General features: G+C 34.2%; 1 protein-coding gene across 2 annotated transcripts in view; it reads left to right on the top strand.

The window, feature by feature from the left end:
- LOC132754670 (baculoviral IAP repeat-containing protein 7-like) overlaps positions 1-18,620 on the top strand; it is a 132,425-nt gene that overhangs the window by 4,752 nt on the left and 109,053 nt on the right. The window contains exon 2 of one of the 2 annotated variants that reach the window (XM_060745327.1): positions 16,835-17,243. The exons of the other annotated variant lie outside the window; for it this stretch is intronic. Within the exon in view, the coding sequence (XP_060601310.1) occupies positions 16,844-17,243 (400 nt within the window). The 5' untranslated portion in view covers positions 16,835-16,843. The remainder of the gene's footprint in view (positions 1-16,834; positions 17,244-18,620) is intronic. 2 annotated transcript variants of the gene reach the window in all.

The raw sequence follows: 18,620 nt of genomic DNA, 5'->3' as shown, positions 1-18,620 counted from the left end.
GATGAATGAATTAACGCCAGCATATATTTCTAATCTAATTCCGTTATCTCAAAATAAAACTTACTTACTAAGATCAACACATAAAAAAGATATTATGCATAAACGACCTAAAACAAATTATTTGAAACGTACTTTTTATTATTCTAGTATGGAGTTATGGAACACTATTCCTCTAAAAATAAGAAATCTTTCAAGTCTTAAATTATTTAAATCACATTTCAAACATTTATTATTATCTAGAGATGAATTATAGAAAATTTACCTATACTATAATATAATATTATGTCTGTCTTCTTTGTTGATTAAGATTTACTGAATGTTGTAATCTTTACAATTGCTTTAATATGTCCGTTGTTATGTTTATGTTTTATTGAAGGCCTTGTTGAAAATAAGATTTTGCATTATATGTGTTGTATCTAATGCTTTGATGTATTGTCTTAATAAGTTACCTTCGTTAAATAAAGAGTTTATTATTATTATTATTATTATTATTATACAATATTTCAGCAGCAAATGCTGAAGTTTTGGATATTCTGTTTCTTACTCTGCAAATGATTGTAGCTGGTATATGAGGTCAGGTATTGCACTCTTAATGCCCAAATTTTCAACATCAACATTCTTGAAATAGACATTAAAATATTACTGTTTACATAAATTTAATTACTTGATTATAGAAGAAACATGCATTTGTTGTTGTTAAAAAAGTGACTAAAAGATTGACAACCAATGAACAAAGAAGAAAAATTAAGCATTTTCGGGGCTGTCCGGGTTTGGTGGTTGTCCGGTTTTGGTGGTCTCCAACCAGTACACCGACAAACACTTTTCCCAACTAACCTATCACACACTGGCCGTAGCTTTTGCAGAAGCGGTGGGTCTACCGCAGCGACGGTGGAGTATTCGTCGCAGAAGCAGTGGATAAAATATGGCCGTTTGTTGTTTTCAGTAAGTATATGACTGAATTTTGTTTTATGTTTTAATGTTTTACTGGAAACACCCGGTGAGACTGGAGCCCACATATGTACTCTTTCAACCTATTATTCAAAAAATGTTTTCGTCGCAGACGGCGGTGGATTCGATTGCAACGCAGTGCGGTGGGCCAGATACCATTTTTTTATATTTTAAGAATTTAACTTGACGTAGGGCATTTTTCAATTGAGTACAGCCCTTTTCTTACTTTGACATCTGAGAAACGTGTTTATTTGATGTTTAAAACGATATTAATTACTATATATACGCTCGTACAAATATATGTTCGAGGCCCGCTTTCATTTTCCTTCCTTTGAAAATTACTTCAGCCATAATTATCATAGAATAATCCACGTTCAACTATTTATTGCGGGTTATTACTAAGTATCAAGTATTTTTGAGTGTGAATGCACCATTCCAGTTGAAAAGCGCAGGAAAGTAAGAACATATATGAAAGTAAGAGCATATATAGTGCCCTTTATCATATTTGTATTTCCAAGTTCATATTAGGGATCATGCATTTGACAACCTGGACCGTAGAGGAAACGGCGAAAACTAAGAGTCATAATATTTGACCTTGATGCACCACCGAAAGGAAATTTAGCGATGTGCAGGTAATTCCACAAATGTGATGAATCCAGCCAAAATATCACATGTGTCAGACATTTACATGTTACACGTGATCACAATTATACCTTATAACCAATGCCGATTTCTGACTTATTAAAAGCGGCATGGCAGGTATATATATATATAAGCATATAGTTTTGCATTGCGGCATATGAGTTATAAATACATAAAGTTAACACATATTCATGGCATTTTCTAGGGTATCATATTAGTTATAAAGATTTTGAAAGGCTATACAATATGGCCGTATATAAACGGTTGTTTGAAAATATAATAAATAAACATACAATTTCTTATTAATTTAAATAAACAGCAGTCGTGTATATAAATATATAAACTTTATAATACTGCATGTTTGTAACGACTAATTTTTCGTTGGAAAATCGAGACGTTTATTTAATTATAGAGCTTTTTGGTTTATTTGTAACTTTATTTTCTGATTTTTACACACATGTATAAGTATAATAAAGAACTTCGATAGCTATTAATATTGCGAACAACCGTTTATATACGACCATATGACCTGTTGGATTTATTTATAACAAACTCATAATACATCAAGCATTTTTTGTTAAAAAAAAATGAAATAATTTCATAAATTGACGGCAGCCATGTATTTAAAAAGTACATTGTATGTATATAAACGTCGCGATTATCCAACAAACGTGCAGTATTATAAACACATACACGCAAAATTAAGGAGGTTCGATAAAATTATATTCTTTAAATTAAGCATGATGCCAGAATATGATAACATAAACATTTAGAGCGGGAAAAAAACTTAGTGTTCACCGATCTCATTTCCTGTACGTGAATTTGATTTTTTCCTTAATTGTGGTTATTTCAAGGTCATATGACTTAAATGTAAGTCTGAAAAATCTTTTTTCTCCAGCTTATTACGTTCTTTACTATATTTGTGTACATTATTAGAGAAAGACTTAATTCCATAAAATACTTCTATTACCTTTTTTTTATTATTTCATTTCATACTTTAAAATTCTTTAAACATATACCATATTTGAAACCATTTTTTTTTTATAACAATTTACCCAAAAAACAGATAAACTAAAGCTATTAAACGCGTAGGTCTTTACTAAAAAGTAATAGAGAAAAACTTTTCCTGAAATAACTCTTACGCTGTAAACATACAATTTATTTATATTGGTGTTCTCACTATATATGGTTATATAACACAGTGACATTAAATTTTCGTATTCAAGAAGCATGTTCTGTTTATCTTTACGAGTATCTCTTATACATGTATGTCTGTATGACAAAAAATGAACTTACGGTCTTTTTAAGTCCAAGGTTGAACGTGGATTATTCCATGATAATTATGGCTGAAGTAATTTTCAATGGAAGGAAAATGAAAGCGGGCCTCGGACATATATTTGTACGAGCGTATATATAGTAATTAATATCGTTTTAAACATCAAATAAACACGTTTCTCAGATGTCAAAGTAAGAAAAGGGCTGTACTCAATTGAAAAATGCCTTACGTCAAGTTAAATTCTTAAAATATAAAAAAATGGTATCGGGCCCACCGCACTGCGTTGCAATCGAATCCACCGCCGTCTGCGACGAAAACATTTTTTGTCATTTATTTTATAAACAGGCAATACTAATTTCCCAATTTTCCAAATTATGGTTAATTTGTGAAAGTATCATTGATTCGATGTGATGCCGATGTATTATGGGTCGTTTTGCACACATTTGTATGTGTTTTAACCAAAATTAGGCAAAAGTGGCGTCCCCTCATCAAACTGTACAGAAGTGTTTGCATAAACGGCAATGAATTGCACCGTGCCCGTGTAATAGGTTGAAAGAGTACATATGTGGGCTCCAGTCTCACTGAGTGTTTCCAGTAAAACATTAAAACATAAAACAAAATTCAGTCATATACTTACCGAAAACAACAAACGGCCATATTTTATTTACCGCTTCTGCGACGAATACTCCACCGTCGCTGCGGTAGACCCACCGCTTCTGCGAAAGCTATGGCCAGTGTGCTATCAGATGACAGGCTTTTCTTATCAGTAGGTTTTCGAGTAAAGATAACCGGTTACGTATCTCACTGTATAAATCGTATGTAAAATGGGCTGACATATGGTAGGTTTAACAGTTAATTTAAATAATTTGGTGTCAAAAGATATGTAAAATTATATACTGTGACAAAGCTAAGATCCCAAGCTTTCCATTGATGTAATAATTTTTAAAATCGGACATTTAATCACAACAAACTAGCGGTTTAAAAATGACTTAATTTGTATTGTTTTAGCGTATGAGATACCAATTTTACTCGAAGATAAGGGAAACAACTTGTATTTTTTCACTCGATATACCTCGGTTATTTACCTAGTTCATATGAAAAGTGTTTATGGGTGTATTGTCTTCGTAGTTCTGGCTTCCATCACTTTATATGTCGCTTTTATTTTGACGTTGCGACAGTAAAGTTATGGGTCAACCCTATTTGCAAAGGCTACCAGAATTTGGCAGTTTGTGTGCCGTACATGAAAACCTATTAAAATCACCATTATTAATCAAATTTGGGTCAAATAAAAATACTATTTGATAAACTAGACTACTCCTCATAAACTACTGGTGCAATTTCATCCAAACTTTACAGGAATGATCAGTACCAAGTCTAGTTGTGCATATTGTCAGCATTTTCAGGTCCAATGATTTTTGTTAGAGTTATGGCCCTTTAATAATTTTTATTTTTAAAGTTTGTCCGGACTACTTCTCTTATACCACTAATGCAATTTCAATGAAACTTTACAGGATTGATCTGTAGCTCAAGTCCTTGCGTATATTGCACGGGTTTTTCAGTTGAATGATTTTTGGCCGAGTTATGGCCTTTTGATAAAAAGGTGTTTTTTTCTGTGTGTTACCAGATACACAAATTTTAAGCTTGTCCGGACTATACTCCTCATAAACTACTGGTGCAATTTTATCCAAACTTTACAGGAATGATCAGTACCAAATCTAGTTGTGCACTGTCTGTCTGTCTGTCTGTCACAAAACTTGTCCCAACATGAAATTGGCCATCATGAGGCGACACCAGGGCTCATTCGGAAGGGCGATTCAGGCGAAAACTTCGCCGTGTATATTTCCATTTCGCTCTCCTAATTGATCAAAGAGAAGTCAACATCGCCGATAAAATCTTAATTCCCAAAGACTAATTACTTGGCGATGTAAAGAGCAGAGATTGTATCCGCCCATATGACGACTGCTAATTATCATTATCCAATCAGAGTGTCGCTTTATACTACCCTTCTACCTGTATGCAAAGCGATAGACCCCTTACTCTAAACAGCATCGGCCCGAAACGGGTATAATTGTGTGACAGTTTTGCGAGTTTAATACGGGATTAGGCAATAATTATCGATTGTTTTTTCCCCGATCATCTAAACACGTGCATATCTTCCCTAATTGATATACACGTGGTGTTTAACCCGAGTAATGGCGATGTGCAATGGGTTTTTCACGGCTATCACAAAACTGTTAGTCAATTAAAAATAATCAATTTCATTAATGATCAGTGACCGGATTAAAAACTTAATCATAGTTTTGAATGATTTCAGTCCGTTAACATGAATTAAAAATTGTTATGTCGCTCACATCATGGCTACAGGGCCATGCCAAAACCTAGCAGTAAAAGAAAGTTGCTGATTCTGATACACCTACGCAAAAATTTAAGAAAGCCAATTCACAAATCTTACGATTGATATGTTGTAGACAGTGAGAGTGTTTGACATTGTTATCTTTGTAGAAATGCCAAATTTGACACAGCTTACGCACGTGGAAAAACTACGAATTATGATCGGCATGCTACATATCGGTCGTATATCGTGTAGTAACAAAATTTATCAAGAAGTGTTCTTATTGTTTCAATAAATATATATTTGTTTTAATGTCATAAATATGACGCTCAGATTAAGATTTATCAATATTGTAAATTTCAAAAAGCATTATTTATAAAGATATTACGAGTTAAACATTTCATGAAAATAAAGGGAGGTAATAAGAAATTTATTTTCTATAATTTCTCAGTCAAATTTTTCAATAAGAAATGAATGTATATAATTTTAGTGATCAAATATAATGTGCACACATGTTTGCAGTACATATTTTACATATTCTCCGATGTTTGAAAATTGTTTTATAAGCATAATTATATGCACATAAATGTGACATTACAACATATTAAAGACATTACAACATATAAAAGAATTTCTTCTCACTTCCCCTCGGAGCGTGCACGTCGCTGAGAAGGCACAGGGCATCGGCAGAAGATTTACAACTTGGCTGGTAGACAACTTTAACGGCGCCTTCAACTGTGGGCATTAACTACGGAATCCTACTGCGTCACTTCTGCGGACCAGCTGCCGATGTCCTGAGTAATGCTGAGGGGAGTGGCCCTACAAAGTAGGCTGAGACGACGAGGATGGTGTACTAGGGTGCGTGAGCCCCTATTCCAGATAGACGGCTTGTAAGGCAGGCCTATAGCTGGCACCAACAGCCCTTTTCAGGGCTAAACACCTTTCCTATTGTCACAGGTTACTGTACATTTAGGTTCTCATTGACCACCGTACAGTGACCTACTTTTTGGCTCAAAATTCATATCTTTGGCTAATACTCCGTGGAAATTGCATGGAGGTAAATTATCACCATTTTGTGCTTCAAAATTAACTCTTTAAGGACATGACTGGTGGCATGTCCGGGGTCCGTACTCGATAGCGCAAGCTGCATTTTGTGCCCGAAAGGGCGGATGGACCCTCATTAAGCATAGACTAGAAGAAGAAGAATAAAAGAATTTCTGTAATCATTCTAACAGAATAGAAGATATTGTTAAGCAATATCCAATGTAACTTTATCTTCTATGAAAGGTGAGGAAAGTAATAATATAAAATTATTTTATTCATCATACTTTTGCTTACACATTATTATCAATAAATCTACATGAAAATATATAAACAAATATTTAGAGAAAGTTTATAACAGGGCTTGACACTAACTTTTTTTAGGGGTAGTCAGAAGGACTACCTACTTTGAGAATCAGGTAGTCCTTGGCAAATCTAGGTAGTCCTCATTGTAAAACATAAAAAATGTTTCTTATTCTATTTAAATGCATTTGAGTGTATGTATCTGACGATAAGAAAAAAATAGCATGAGATCTCTTCAAATTTATTGGAAAAAATCACCAATAGATAAATCATATAAGATCTAGTAAAAGTTTGTAAGCTTTATTCTGCATGAGATGTAGGTTCCAGCTAGCCTCTGAGCTTTCAAAGTCATCATCAACAATTTTTTTACATATTTTTGTTATAAAATATGGCAGTGTGACACACAAAAGTCAATAATTTTTGAAAGGCCAGACATTACCTACAGGTACAGGGTTCTAGTCAGGAATTACTAAGGTGTGTTGCAAATAAAGTTGCTAGGCAATCAGCTCAGCTTATATTATTGACAGCTTATAGGGAAGGGGGGAATATATTGGCAATATGAGCTAAATAAGTATGTCAGTTTTAAATTTATGTCATAGGGCCTACCTGGCTTTCGTATTAAAAAAATATTTCAATACAGCTTACAAATCTAGTTTCAGGTATAGATAATGTATGACCTTTTAGATGTGTTTATAAATTCAAAACAGAAGTAAAAAGCTTGGACAAGATGAAAATATGTTTGTCTTTACTCTAATCGATTTATTCTACAAACTTATTTTGTCAGACATATAACAAAATATCAGAATAACAAACTTGTATTAGTGCTAGTAATTCAGTTATTTAACTGTCAGAAGATTTAAATAGGGACATTAGTTAATATCTGTTGTCCCTGATTTAAACACGAAATTATAAATGTAAAGCCATTTTTAATCAAACTATATTGCCTTAGTTTTTTATGCCTAGGGTATTAGTATTTGTTAACAATTTTTTTCTTCATATACATGTACTGGCATTATTGCTTACATTTGCTTGTACATGATTAAGAAGTGCTTAAAACATTGTGAAGTTATGGCAAAGACAATTACAAATACTTTAGAATATTTCTTTTCTCTTTTTTAAAGAGATTTAAACATTTTTCTACTCTTTTTTTATAAAGAGATTTTTTCCCAATCAATAATTTCATGTCCGAATAAATTACATCCGAAATTAGATCTATTTCAGACAACACGTTTATTTTGGTTATCATTGTCAGTGTGATTTACATCAATCAACAAATCATATTCTTTTAAGGTTAAACCCTTGAATAGGTTCCAATATGAGCAAATATTTTCATTGAAATGTTTAATAGACAAAGAATTCTATTGAAGTAGGCTGGAAAAATCGGCAATTAAGTTGGACTTCCGGTTTCACTTTTCGCAACTTTATAAAGGGGGCAATACACAGTTTTCAAGGCTTCTCGGCAAACAACTGACTGCGCCACAATCAAAACCTCACACACAAGTCTGTAATCACACACCTGAAATAAATGCATTTCATATTTAACATATACATATGTATCTCACAGCAAACAATTAAAAATACATGTCCACCTTCTAGTTTTCTGGCACATAGCCCTGTGTTTTTCATTGTTTTGGTCGCGAAAATCAACGACAAAAATAGCGGATTACCCCTATTCGCAAAATACAACAATATATTAACGTCAAAAGATTAAATCACAAGCTATAGTGATTCTTCCTTCTTAAACAATGCACAATCTGAAAATAACATCCAAACGGGGAGTCATGCACCTACTTTTTTCACTATTTTAAGTCTTCTGCATACCCTTTAAATTGAAGAGCTGATTCACCGCCTAGCTCCAAAAACCACATGTTCGCATCTGACAGGTGCTCTCTCAAAAAAGCAAGGGTTAACGCCACTAAATTCAATTTTACTAAATAACTGAAACACAATACTAGTCATTGAAACTTGAAATATAGTAACTATAAACATTTAGAACCTCAAATATCCACTTCAATTTCAAAACTGTCTCTTATTTGTAAATTCCACCCTGGCCAATTCGAAACTAAACAGCCGAAACTGTGTACTGCCTCCAAAGATTAAATAGAATCTATTATGCGTCTGCTGTGACTGACACTAGTAACCCAACGGCTAATTATTTACTAGTAAGATGAATTTATCTTTCGTTTTGAATCATAGCCTAAAAAAATGTTATTTTATTAATTATTTTTAGTGAATTTAGAGACATCAGGTCACTGAAATTTTGAGTAGCCCGACGGGATACCCAGCTTGGAAACTCGGGTAGTCCTTGGGGAAATTTGGTAGCCTCGGGCTAACGGACCATCGTTAGTGTCGAGCCCTGTATAATAGCTGATAAATAGATTAATTGTGTTTATATTATAGATAAAGGATGTACACATTGGGTTGTTTCCCTTCCTATTTTTCGCGAGGAAGTCACTTCTCCCTAAAATTTCCCCCCAGGATGAGCCCCACTGATCGCTCTTGTTAAACAAGAAAGTTTGTTTACAAGTTTTTTTAACATTTCTCTGAAAGGGAAAATCTTCGCAAGAAGGGGAATTTTAGACTGTTTTTTGGGGAAAAAAGGTAGTATGTTGGCTTGGGGAAATAGCCGAATACCGGCTACAGCAAAGAAGGGTAAAAAGGCCCTGGAATGATATAAACCAAATCTTACATAGGGTTGTTCTATGTCACATAAATTATGGATACATGTAAATAAATGTTTTTATGCCTCCGAAGGGTGGCATATTAAAATCGAAACCGTCCGTCTGTCTGTCAGTCTGTCATACCGTCAGTCATTCAGGCTTTATACATATAGACAGTGGTGGTCATGTCAGCTCTTAAACTACTTCAGTATGCATGAAAGGATTTTAATTTTTCCTTCATATATAAAATAACCATAGATGTTTGGTGTGTCGCTAACAAGACTCTGGTTTCTATGACTTAGATCAAGGTCACTGTGGGGTTCAAACTTTGTCAATTTTGATGTTAATATACATGGTCGTGTCTGCTCTGAAACTAATATGCATGAAAGGATTATATTTTTTATTTCACATGTGAAATTATCATAACTGTGTGATGTTTTGCCCTTAAGACCTGTGTTCCTACGCCTTAGTTCAAGGTCACGGCTGGGGTTAAAACTTTTTCAATATTTATGCTATATACATATAAATGCAGGTTGTTGTGTCCGCTCTGTAACTTCCATATATATGAAAGTTTCAATTTTTATTTAAAAATATAAAGTCACCATAGATGGACAATGTGTTGTGAACAAGACCTAGGTTTCTTTGTATTACTTATAGTTCACTGCTGGGGTTCGAACTTTGTCAATTTTTACCACCACACTTTACATGAAATAGGTGGTTTATAACTATAATCCTTCGGGGGCATTTGTCACGTTCTGTGACAGCTTTTGTTTTTGGCTCACCTGTCACAAAGTGACAGGGTGAGCTTTTGTGATCGCTTTTCGTCCGGCGTCCGTCCGTCGTCCGTCCGTCCGTCCATCGTCCGTAAACTTTTTCTTTAAATGACATCTCCTCATAAACCACTAAGCCAATTTCATCCAAACTTCACAGGAATGTTCCTTTGGTGGTCACCTTTAAAAATTGTTCAAAGAATTTAATTCCATGCAGAACTCTGGTTGCCATGGCAACCGAAAGAAAAAACTTTAAATATCTTCTTCTAAAAAAACCCAAAGAGCTAGAGCTTAGGTATTTGGCATGAAACATCTTCTAGTGAGTGTCTACCAAGTTTGTTCAAATAAAAGCCCTGGGGTCAAAATTGGCCCCGCCCCAGGGGGTCATTGATTTTCCCTATATGTATATAGCAAAAACTTAAAAATCTTCTTTTAAAGAACCCAAAGAGCTAGAGCTAAGATATTTAGTATGAAACATCTTCTAATGGGTGTCTACCAAGTTTGTTCAAATAAAAGCTCTGGGGTCAAAATTGGCCCCGCTCCAGGGGGTCATTGATTTTTCCTATATGCATATAGTAAAAAACTTAAAAATCTTCTTTTAAAGAACCCAAAGAGCTAGAGGTAAGATATTTAGCATGAAACATGTTCTAATGGATGTCTACCAAGTTTGTTCAAATAAGAGCCCTGGGGTCATAATTGGCCCCGTCCCGGGGGACATTGATTTTCCTTATATGTGTATAGCAAAAACTTAAAAATCTTCTTCGAAAAAACCCGAATAGCTAGAGTTTAGATAATAAGCATGAAACATCTTCTAGTAAGTGTCTACAAAGATTGTTCAAATAAAAGCCCTGGGGTCAAAACTGGCCCTGCCCCAGGGGTGTCATTGTTTTTAGCTCGACTTTTTTTTTTTTTGAAAAAAAAAGTAGAGGTATTGTTATAGTCAGGTCGGCGTTGCCGTTGCCTTTGCCATTGCCGTTGCCGTTCCCGTCCGCAAACTTGTACCTGGATCATAACTTTTTTATTTCTTGGTGTATTGTCTTCATACTTGGCCACAACAACCCTTGGGACAAGACCTTTCAGTAGACCACACTAACCTTGACCTTCATCCATAAATGACCTTGACCTTCAAGGTTAAAAGTCCAATTTTTGCTTGTTCATGCTGTTATTGGCTGTAACTTTGTTATTTTTGAATGGATTGTCTTCGAACTTGAACATAATAATCTTCAAGGATATCCCTTAAAAATAACCGCCAGACTTTGACCTTCACTCATAAATGACCTTGACTTTGAAGGTCAAATTATTGAAATTTTCATTTTTTTGGCTATTATTGGCTGTAACTTTGTTATTTTTGAATGGATTGTCTTCAAACTTGAACATATTTATCTTCAGGGATATCCCTTAAAAATAACTAGACAGACCTTGACCTTCACTCATAAATGACCTTGACTTTGAAGGTCAAATTATTGAAATTTTCATTTTTTTGGATATTATTGGCTGTAACTTTGTTATTTTTGAATGGATTGTCTTGAAACTTGAACATAATAATCTTCAAAGATAACTGTTAAAAATATACCGAAAGACCTTGACCTTCACTCATTAATGACATTGTCTTTGAAGGTCAAATTATTGAAATTTTCATTGTTTTGGCGGTAACTGACTGTAACTTTGCTATTATTGAAGGGATCAACTTTATATTATAACAGAACAGTCTTAAGGACCAGACCTTGTTGTTTATCAAACCCAAATTTGCTTGGGCTCTTTAATGACCTTGACCTTGACGGTTAAATTACTGAATTTTCTCAGATTTGTGCATTAAATGACCATAATTATATATTTATTGGTGTGTGTGTGTGTGTGTGTGTGTGTGTGTGTGCGTGTGTGTGTGTGTGTGTGTGTGTGTGTGTGTATATATATATTTACAACAACAACAAGAATTGCGTAATGTTTCTATTTGTAGAATTGCGTCATTGTTTCTATTTATAGAATTGCGTCATTGTTTCTATTTTTATAGAATTGCGTCATTGTGTCTATTTTTAGAATTGCGTTATTGTTTCTATTTTTAGAAATTGCATCATTGTTTCTATTTATAGAAATTGCGTCATTGTTTCTATTTATAGAAATTGCGTCATTGTTGCTATTTATAGAAATTGCGTCATTGTTGCTATTTATAGAAATTGCGTCATTGTTGCTATTTTTAGAAATTGCGTCATTGTTTCTATTTTTAGAAATTGCGTCATTGTTTCTATTTTTGGAAATTGTGTCATTGTTTCTATTTTTGGAAATTGCGTCATTGTTTCTATTTATGGAAATTGCGTCATTGTTTCTATTTATGGAAATTGCGTCATTGTTTCTATTTTTAGAAATTGCGTCATTGTTTCTATTTTTAGAAATTGCGTCATTGTTGCTATTTTTAGAAATTGCGTCATTGTTTCTAATTTTAGAAATTGCGTCATTGTTGCTATTTATAGAAATTGCGTCATTGTTGATAGTTTTAGAAATTGCGTCATTGTCGCTAGTTTTAGAAATTTGCGTCATTGTTGCTAATTTTAGAAATTGCGTCATTGTTGCTACTTATAGAAATTGCGTCATTGTTGCTATTTATAGAAATTGCGTCTTTGTTGCTATTTTTAGAAATTGAGTCATTGTTTCTATTTTTAGAAATTGCGTCATTGTTTCTATTTATAGAAATTGTGTCATTGTTGCTATTTATAGAAATTGCGTCATTGTTTCTATTTTTAGAAATTGCGTCATTGTTTCTATTTATAGAAATTGTGTCATTGTTGCTATTTATAGAAATTGCGTCATTGTTTCTATTTTTAGAAATTTCGTCATTGTTGCTATTTTTAGAAATTGCGTCATTGTTGCTATTTTTAGAAATTGCGTCATGTTGTTATTTTTAGAAATTGCGTAATGTTGCTATTTTTAGAAATTGCGTAATGTTGCTATTCATATATATATACAAAATATATAAACAAAACTAACGTGACAAGACAGACCAACTAAATTTATAAAAAGGAAACGTTGTGATATGTTCAAACCTTTCTATGTTTGCGTTTAGAAAAAGTAAAAAGTAGAGCGTTGCCCCCGCCCGGCGGTGGCTCTTGTTAAGTTTATGTGTAAAGAAAAAACTTATAAAAAAACCCAATGTTTAGCATGAAACATCTAATGGGTGTCTTCCAAGTTTGTTCAAATAAAAGCCCTGGGGTTTAAACTGGCCCCGCTCCGGGGGGCCTATATACAGGTGAGCGACTTTAGGGCCATCATGGCCCTCTTGTTTAATGATTTCTTTTTTTCTGAATGTATCTACTTCAAACTTCATATAATATGTTTCTTATTATCACTCAACATTCGTGAGAAAGTTCAATACTCTAGCAAGACTTTTTCCAGAATTATGCCCCTTTTGAACTTAGACTTTTTTTCGAGAAATTGGTAATTTTTACTCCAACTGCTTCAATCATTATAGGATTTTCTTCAAACTCCCACATCATAATAATATGACAAAGTTTATAAATCTAGCATCCATATTTTCAGAATTATCTCCTCCTTAAACTTTGAATTTTTCTTATTCGTTCTTTAAACTTTCTTTTACTTCAAATTCAAAATAAACATTCATTATCAATACCTTCATTACTAATTGTTCTTTGTTACACTCACATCATGTATGACGTCTTGCATCTTTATTTCAAGAGTTATCTCCTTTTTAAGAATTTTGCTTTTAAAAATGTTATATTTTGATAACAGGAATGTTTAAAAAAATAACTTTAGAGTGTCCTTAAATCCGTCTGTCTGTCTGTACATAAAAACTGTTTCCTGTGATCACTTTTAAAGAACTTTTTCAACAAATTTACTTAAAATAGAAACATAAGTGAATGGCCAATGGCCCTTCAGAATGTTGCTGGGGTTCTAACCGGTAGGGGACTTATGGATTGCTTGCAATACTATGATAATTGCTTGTTGAAAGATGACGTTTACCTTTGCACAAGTAAATATAAATAGAAATCTGCCATGTATGATGATGTTCCACTTGTTCAAATTTTGAGAGCGCTAAAAACTTTTGCACACGTCACTTACTTGGACCATATTGTACATATTTTAGGACCAGTTTTATCAAATGATTTCCTTTAACCTTATAGGAGGGACAATTCATGAACCCTGTGTGATTCTTAAGAAGCTCATCAATTTTCTGGTGTTAATCTAATTGATATGGATGGGATCCCAATGGGATTGATATGCCATTTCACTGGGATCCCAGTCAGCAGGATCCCGGTACCATTATCCCACCGGAATTAATTTACATCCCGCTTAAATGATGATATCCCACTGGGATTTAATCATCCCAACGGGATCCCACTCCCAAATTGATTTTCTGTAGGGAGCTCTAAGAATAGTCCAGCGTTGCTGTCCTACTGACAGCTCTTGTTTTATGAAAGCCACACTTTATCCTTATATATGGTGGCTACTTCCTTAAAAATGACACTTAAAAAAAAAAAAGTTGCTTTGACTGGGATTTCAACCCCAGACCTCTCACACCCTAAACGTGCACGTTACCCCTGCACCACGGGGAAGTTATACGAAGAAAGCCTGAATAAAATCAAATAATTTCTAAATTCAGAAGTTCCATTAAGGGTTTGTAATCCTTATTAATTTCAAGGTATTTTGTTCACAGTAAACTCAGTGGCGGATTCAGGCCCGACCTTCAGGCGAACTAAGTTAAACTGTATAAAAAGATGGTATTTAAGAAAAATAACTGCAACTGCATTTCAAAGTTTAATACATTTACTGCTTTGTAAAAACAGTTAATACCTATTTTTTGCCAAGTAAAAATTCTTTTAATATTCTTTAAACAATTATTGCCTTATGGCCTTTTTATCTTAACATTAGACATATCTGCACATTGTCTTTCATTTGACGTGCTGAAATACATTTTATGACCTTGACCTCCAAATTCAATAGACATTACTGCATTATGGCAAAGTATAATTGTATAGAAACAATAAAGTCTACTTCTGTTATATTAGTGTGGTGGCATAGCATTTATTCACATTTTTAACAGTTCTACATAATATCGGAAAATATGAATTTGAACAATGTAAATAAAGCTTCAAATTTGCAGTAAAGGTTCAAAACGGGCTTTTATGGTCAACTTTGACGTCTTGTGTACAAAAATTGGCTGAAACTATTGCAATAAAATCAACAGAATTTCATCAGAGATATGGTCAACTTTTTACATGCCAATTTTCAAGAATCTTCCCGAAAGTTCGCAAAGTGTCGCGTTCTACCCTAACGGACATATTAAATAACTAAAAATTCAATTTAAAATGCAGAATACAATGCATATTTTTGTGCCCCCCACTTTAGTGGCGAGCATTTAGATTTACCCTTGTCCGTCCGCGCAAACATTTTGGGTTTAGGGGCTATATAACAGTAAGGAGAACAATAGGTTCATTCCGTGATCAAAGGGTTTATGGGCTAGTAGCGTTTAAAAAAACAAAGAAAATAGCCCCTAAACCCAAAATGTTAGAACATCCGTCCATCCTTCCGTCCGTCCGTTTTCTTTTGTGTCGCTTGTAACTCAAAAAGTATTTGACCTAGAATCATGAAACTTTACAGGAATGTTGATCAGCATGTGTAGTTGTGCACCTGGGTATTTTCGTCTGGATATTTTTAGTCTTTTTTGGATAGCCCTTCACTTAGTAAAAATTTTGCAATTTTCAACTTGTGTCGCATGTAACTCAAAAAGTATTTCACCTAGAGTCATGAAACTTTACAGGAATGTTGATCAGCATGTGTAGTTGTGCACCTAGGTATTTTTGTGTGGATATTTTTAGTATTTTAGAGTTATTGCCCTTGACTTAGTAAAATTTTGAAATTTTTACTTGTGTCGCATGCAACTCAAAAAAGATTTGACATAGAGTCATGAAACTTTACAGGAATGTTGATCAGCATGTGTAGTTGTGCACATGGGTATTTTCGTCCGGATATTTTTAGTATTTTTAGTGTTATTGCCCTTGACTTAGTAAAATTTTGCAATTTTCAACTTGTCGCATGTAATTCAAAAAGTATTTGACCTAGAGTCATGAAACTTTACAGGAATGTTGATCAGCATGTGTAGTTGTGCACCTGTGTATTTTCGTCTGGATATTTTTAGAGTAATTACCCTTGAAGTAAAATTTTTGCAATTTTCAACTTGTGTTGCATGTAACTCAAAAAGGATTTGACATAGAGTCATTAAACCTTACGGGAAGGTTGCTCAGCATATTTTGTTTTGCACCTTGGGTTTCGCTAGTGGATTTATCCAGTATTTGTAGAGTTAATTCCCTTGACTTAATAAAAACTGTTTCATTATGTTGTTATTTGTTCCTTGAGTGCTTGAGTTAGAATCAACCAACTTTACAGGAATAATGATAAATATCACTAAATTACAGGAATAATGATTCACATCAGTGTGAAGCTATGAACCTGGGACTTTGCATGTGGATTTTTTTCAGTTTTGTTAGAGTTATTGCCCTTGACTTACAGTAGTATAAATTTGCAATTTTCAACTTGTCTTGCATAGCTCAAAAAGTATTTCACTTGTAGGCCTGAAAGTTTACAAGAATGTTGGTCAGCATGTGTACTTATGCACCTTGGGGTTTGCTTGTGGATTTATTCAGTATTTGTAAAGTTCTTGCCCTTTACTTAGTTTTCAAAAAATATTTGACCTAGAGTCATAAGATTGACAGAACAGTGGCACGGTGGGGGCACCCATGTCCTATGGACACATTTCTAGTTTAGTCTTATTCTATATCAAGTTTTCAAACTAAATATTTAACTTTTGCATGCAACATTAATTATATTTTCTTTTTTCTCATACTAATTTAAGAAAACGACTATGACCACCGATATGAACGACAATTACCCTCAGCAAGTATCAGATGATCAAGCCAAGTCTGAGAGAAGTAAAATGGTATTATCAACTGGTATTTCACTTCCGGCAAATTTTCACTGTGACTCAAGATTTGTTTTAGGTGGGCGTAAACAAACGTCACATGGACTGAACAGTTTCGGTTTAAACCCACTAAATACATATGTCAGCCAAGCTCAACAAAGCAGACAGGGAAATGAAGTCCGTTCTTCAACAATAAGATTAAGAAGTATCATTTCAAACAACCCTGTCATTACAAGGCCACCTAGGCACCCCGACTATGTTGATAGTAGCGAAAGGCGTCCATCTTATGCTAGGTGGTTGCATCGAAAACAAATATTGACCGATGCTGGATTCTTCTATACAAGTAAGTGAACTGACAAGAAGCAAATGTCAAGAAATGTGAATGATTTTATAGAGTAACACAATAAATGTTTCTATAAATAATAGAGTTGGGTACCGCCAGAAAGAAAAAACCACGGTATAAACTGGCGTGGTATACCACGTATTTTTGGCTCACCTTAGCATATGCTCAGGGTGAGCTATTAGGATCACTCTTCGTCCATCGCCTGTCGTCCGTCGTACGTTGTCCGTTCACACTTTTCAAACGACATCTCCTCTGAAACCATAAGGCAGATCATAATGAAACTTCACAGGGATGTTCCTTGTGTGAAGCCTTAACAAAGTTGTTCAAAGAATTCCATTCCATGCAGAACTCTGGTTGCCATGGCAACCAAAAGAAAAAACTTTAAACATCTTATAAAAACTTCTAAAAAACCCAAAGAGCTAGAGCTTAGATATTTGGCATGAAACATCTTCTAATCGGTGTCTACCAAGTTTGTTCAAATTAAAGCCCTGGGGTCAAAATTGGCCCCGCCCCAGGGGGTCATTGATTTTCCCTATATGCATATAGTAAAAACTTAAAAAAGTTTCTTTTAAAGAACCCAAAGAGCTAGAGCTAAGATATTTAGCATGAAACATCTTCTAATGGGTGTCTGCCAAGTTTGTTCAAATAAAAGCCCTGGGGTGAAAATTGGCCCCGCCCCAGGGGGTCATTGATTTTCCCTATATGCATATAGTAAAAACTTTAAAAAATCTTCTTTTAAAGAACCCAAAGAGCTAGAGCTAACATATTAAGCATGAAACATCTTCTAATGAGTGTCTACCAAGATTGTTCAAATAAAAGCCCTGGGGTGAAAATTGGCCCGGCCCCAGGGGGTCATTGATTTTCCCTATATGCATATAGTAAAAACTTAAAAAATCTTCTTCTAAAAAACCCAAAGAGCTAAAGCTTAGATATTTGGCATGAAACATGTTCTAATGGATGTCTACCAAGTTTGTTCAAATAAAAGCCCTGGGGTCAAAATTGGCCCCGCCCCAAGGGGTCATTGATTTTCCCTATATGCATATAGTAAAAACTTAAATTTTTTTCTTTTTTTAAGAACCCAAAGAGCTAGAGCTAAGATATTTAACATGAAACATCTTCTAATGAGTGTCTACCAAGTTTGTTCAAATAAAAGCCCTGGGGTCAAAATTGGCCCCGCCCCAGGGGGTCATTGATTTTTCCCTATATGCATATAGTAAAAACTTAAAAAAATTTCTTTTAAAGAACCTAAAGAGCTAGAGCTTAGATATTTAGCATGAAACATGTTCTAATGTGTGTCTACCAAGTTTGTTCAAATAAAAGCCCTGGGGTCAAAATTGGCCCCGCCCCAGGGGGTCATTGATTTTCCCTATATGCATA

The sequence above is a fragment of the Ruditapes philippinarum genome, unplaced genomic scaffold (genome assembly GCF_026571515.1).
Source record: "Ruditapes philippinarum isolate M1 unplaced genomic scaffold, ASM2657151v2 ctg372_1_1_1_1, whole genome shotgun sequence".
Lineage (NCBI taxonomy): Eukaryota > Metazoa > Mollusca > Bivalvia > Venerida > Veneridae > Ruditapes > Ruditapes philippinarum.
This window is presented reverse-complemented; position numbering and strand designations above follow the sequence as displayed.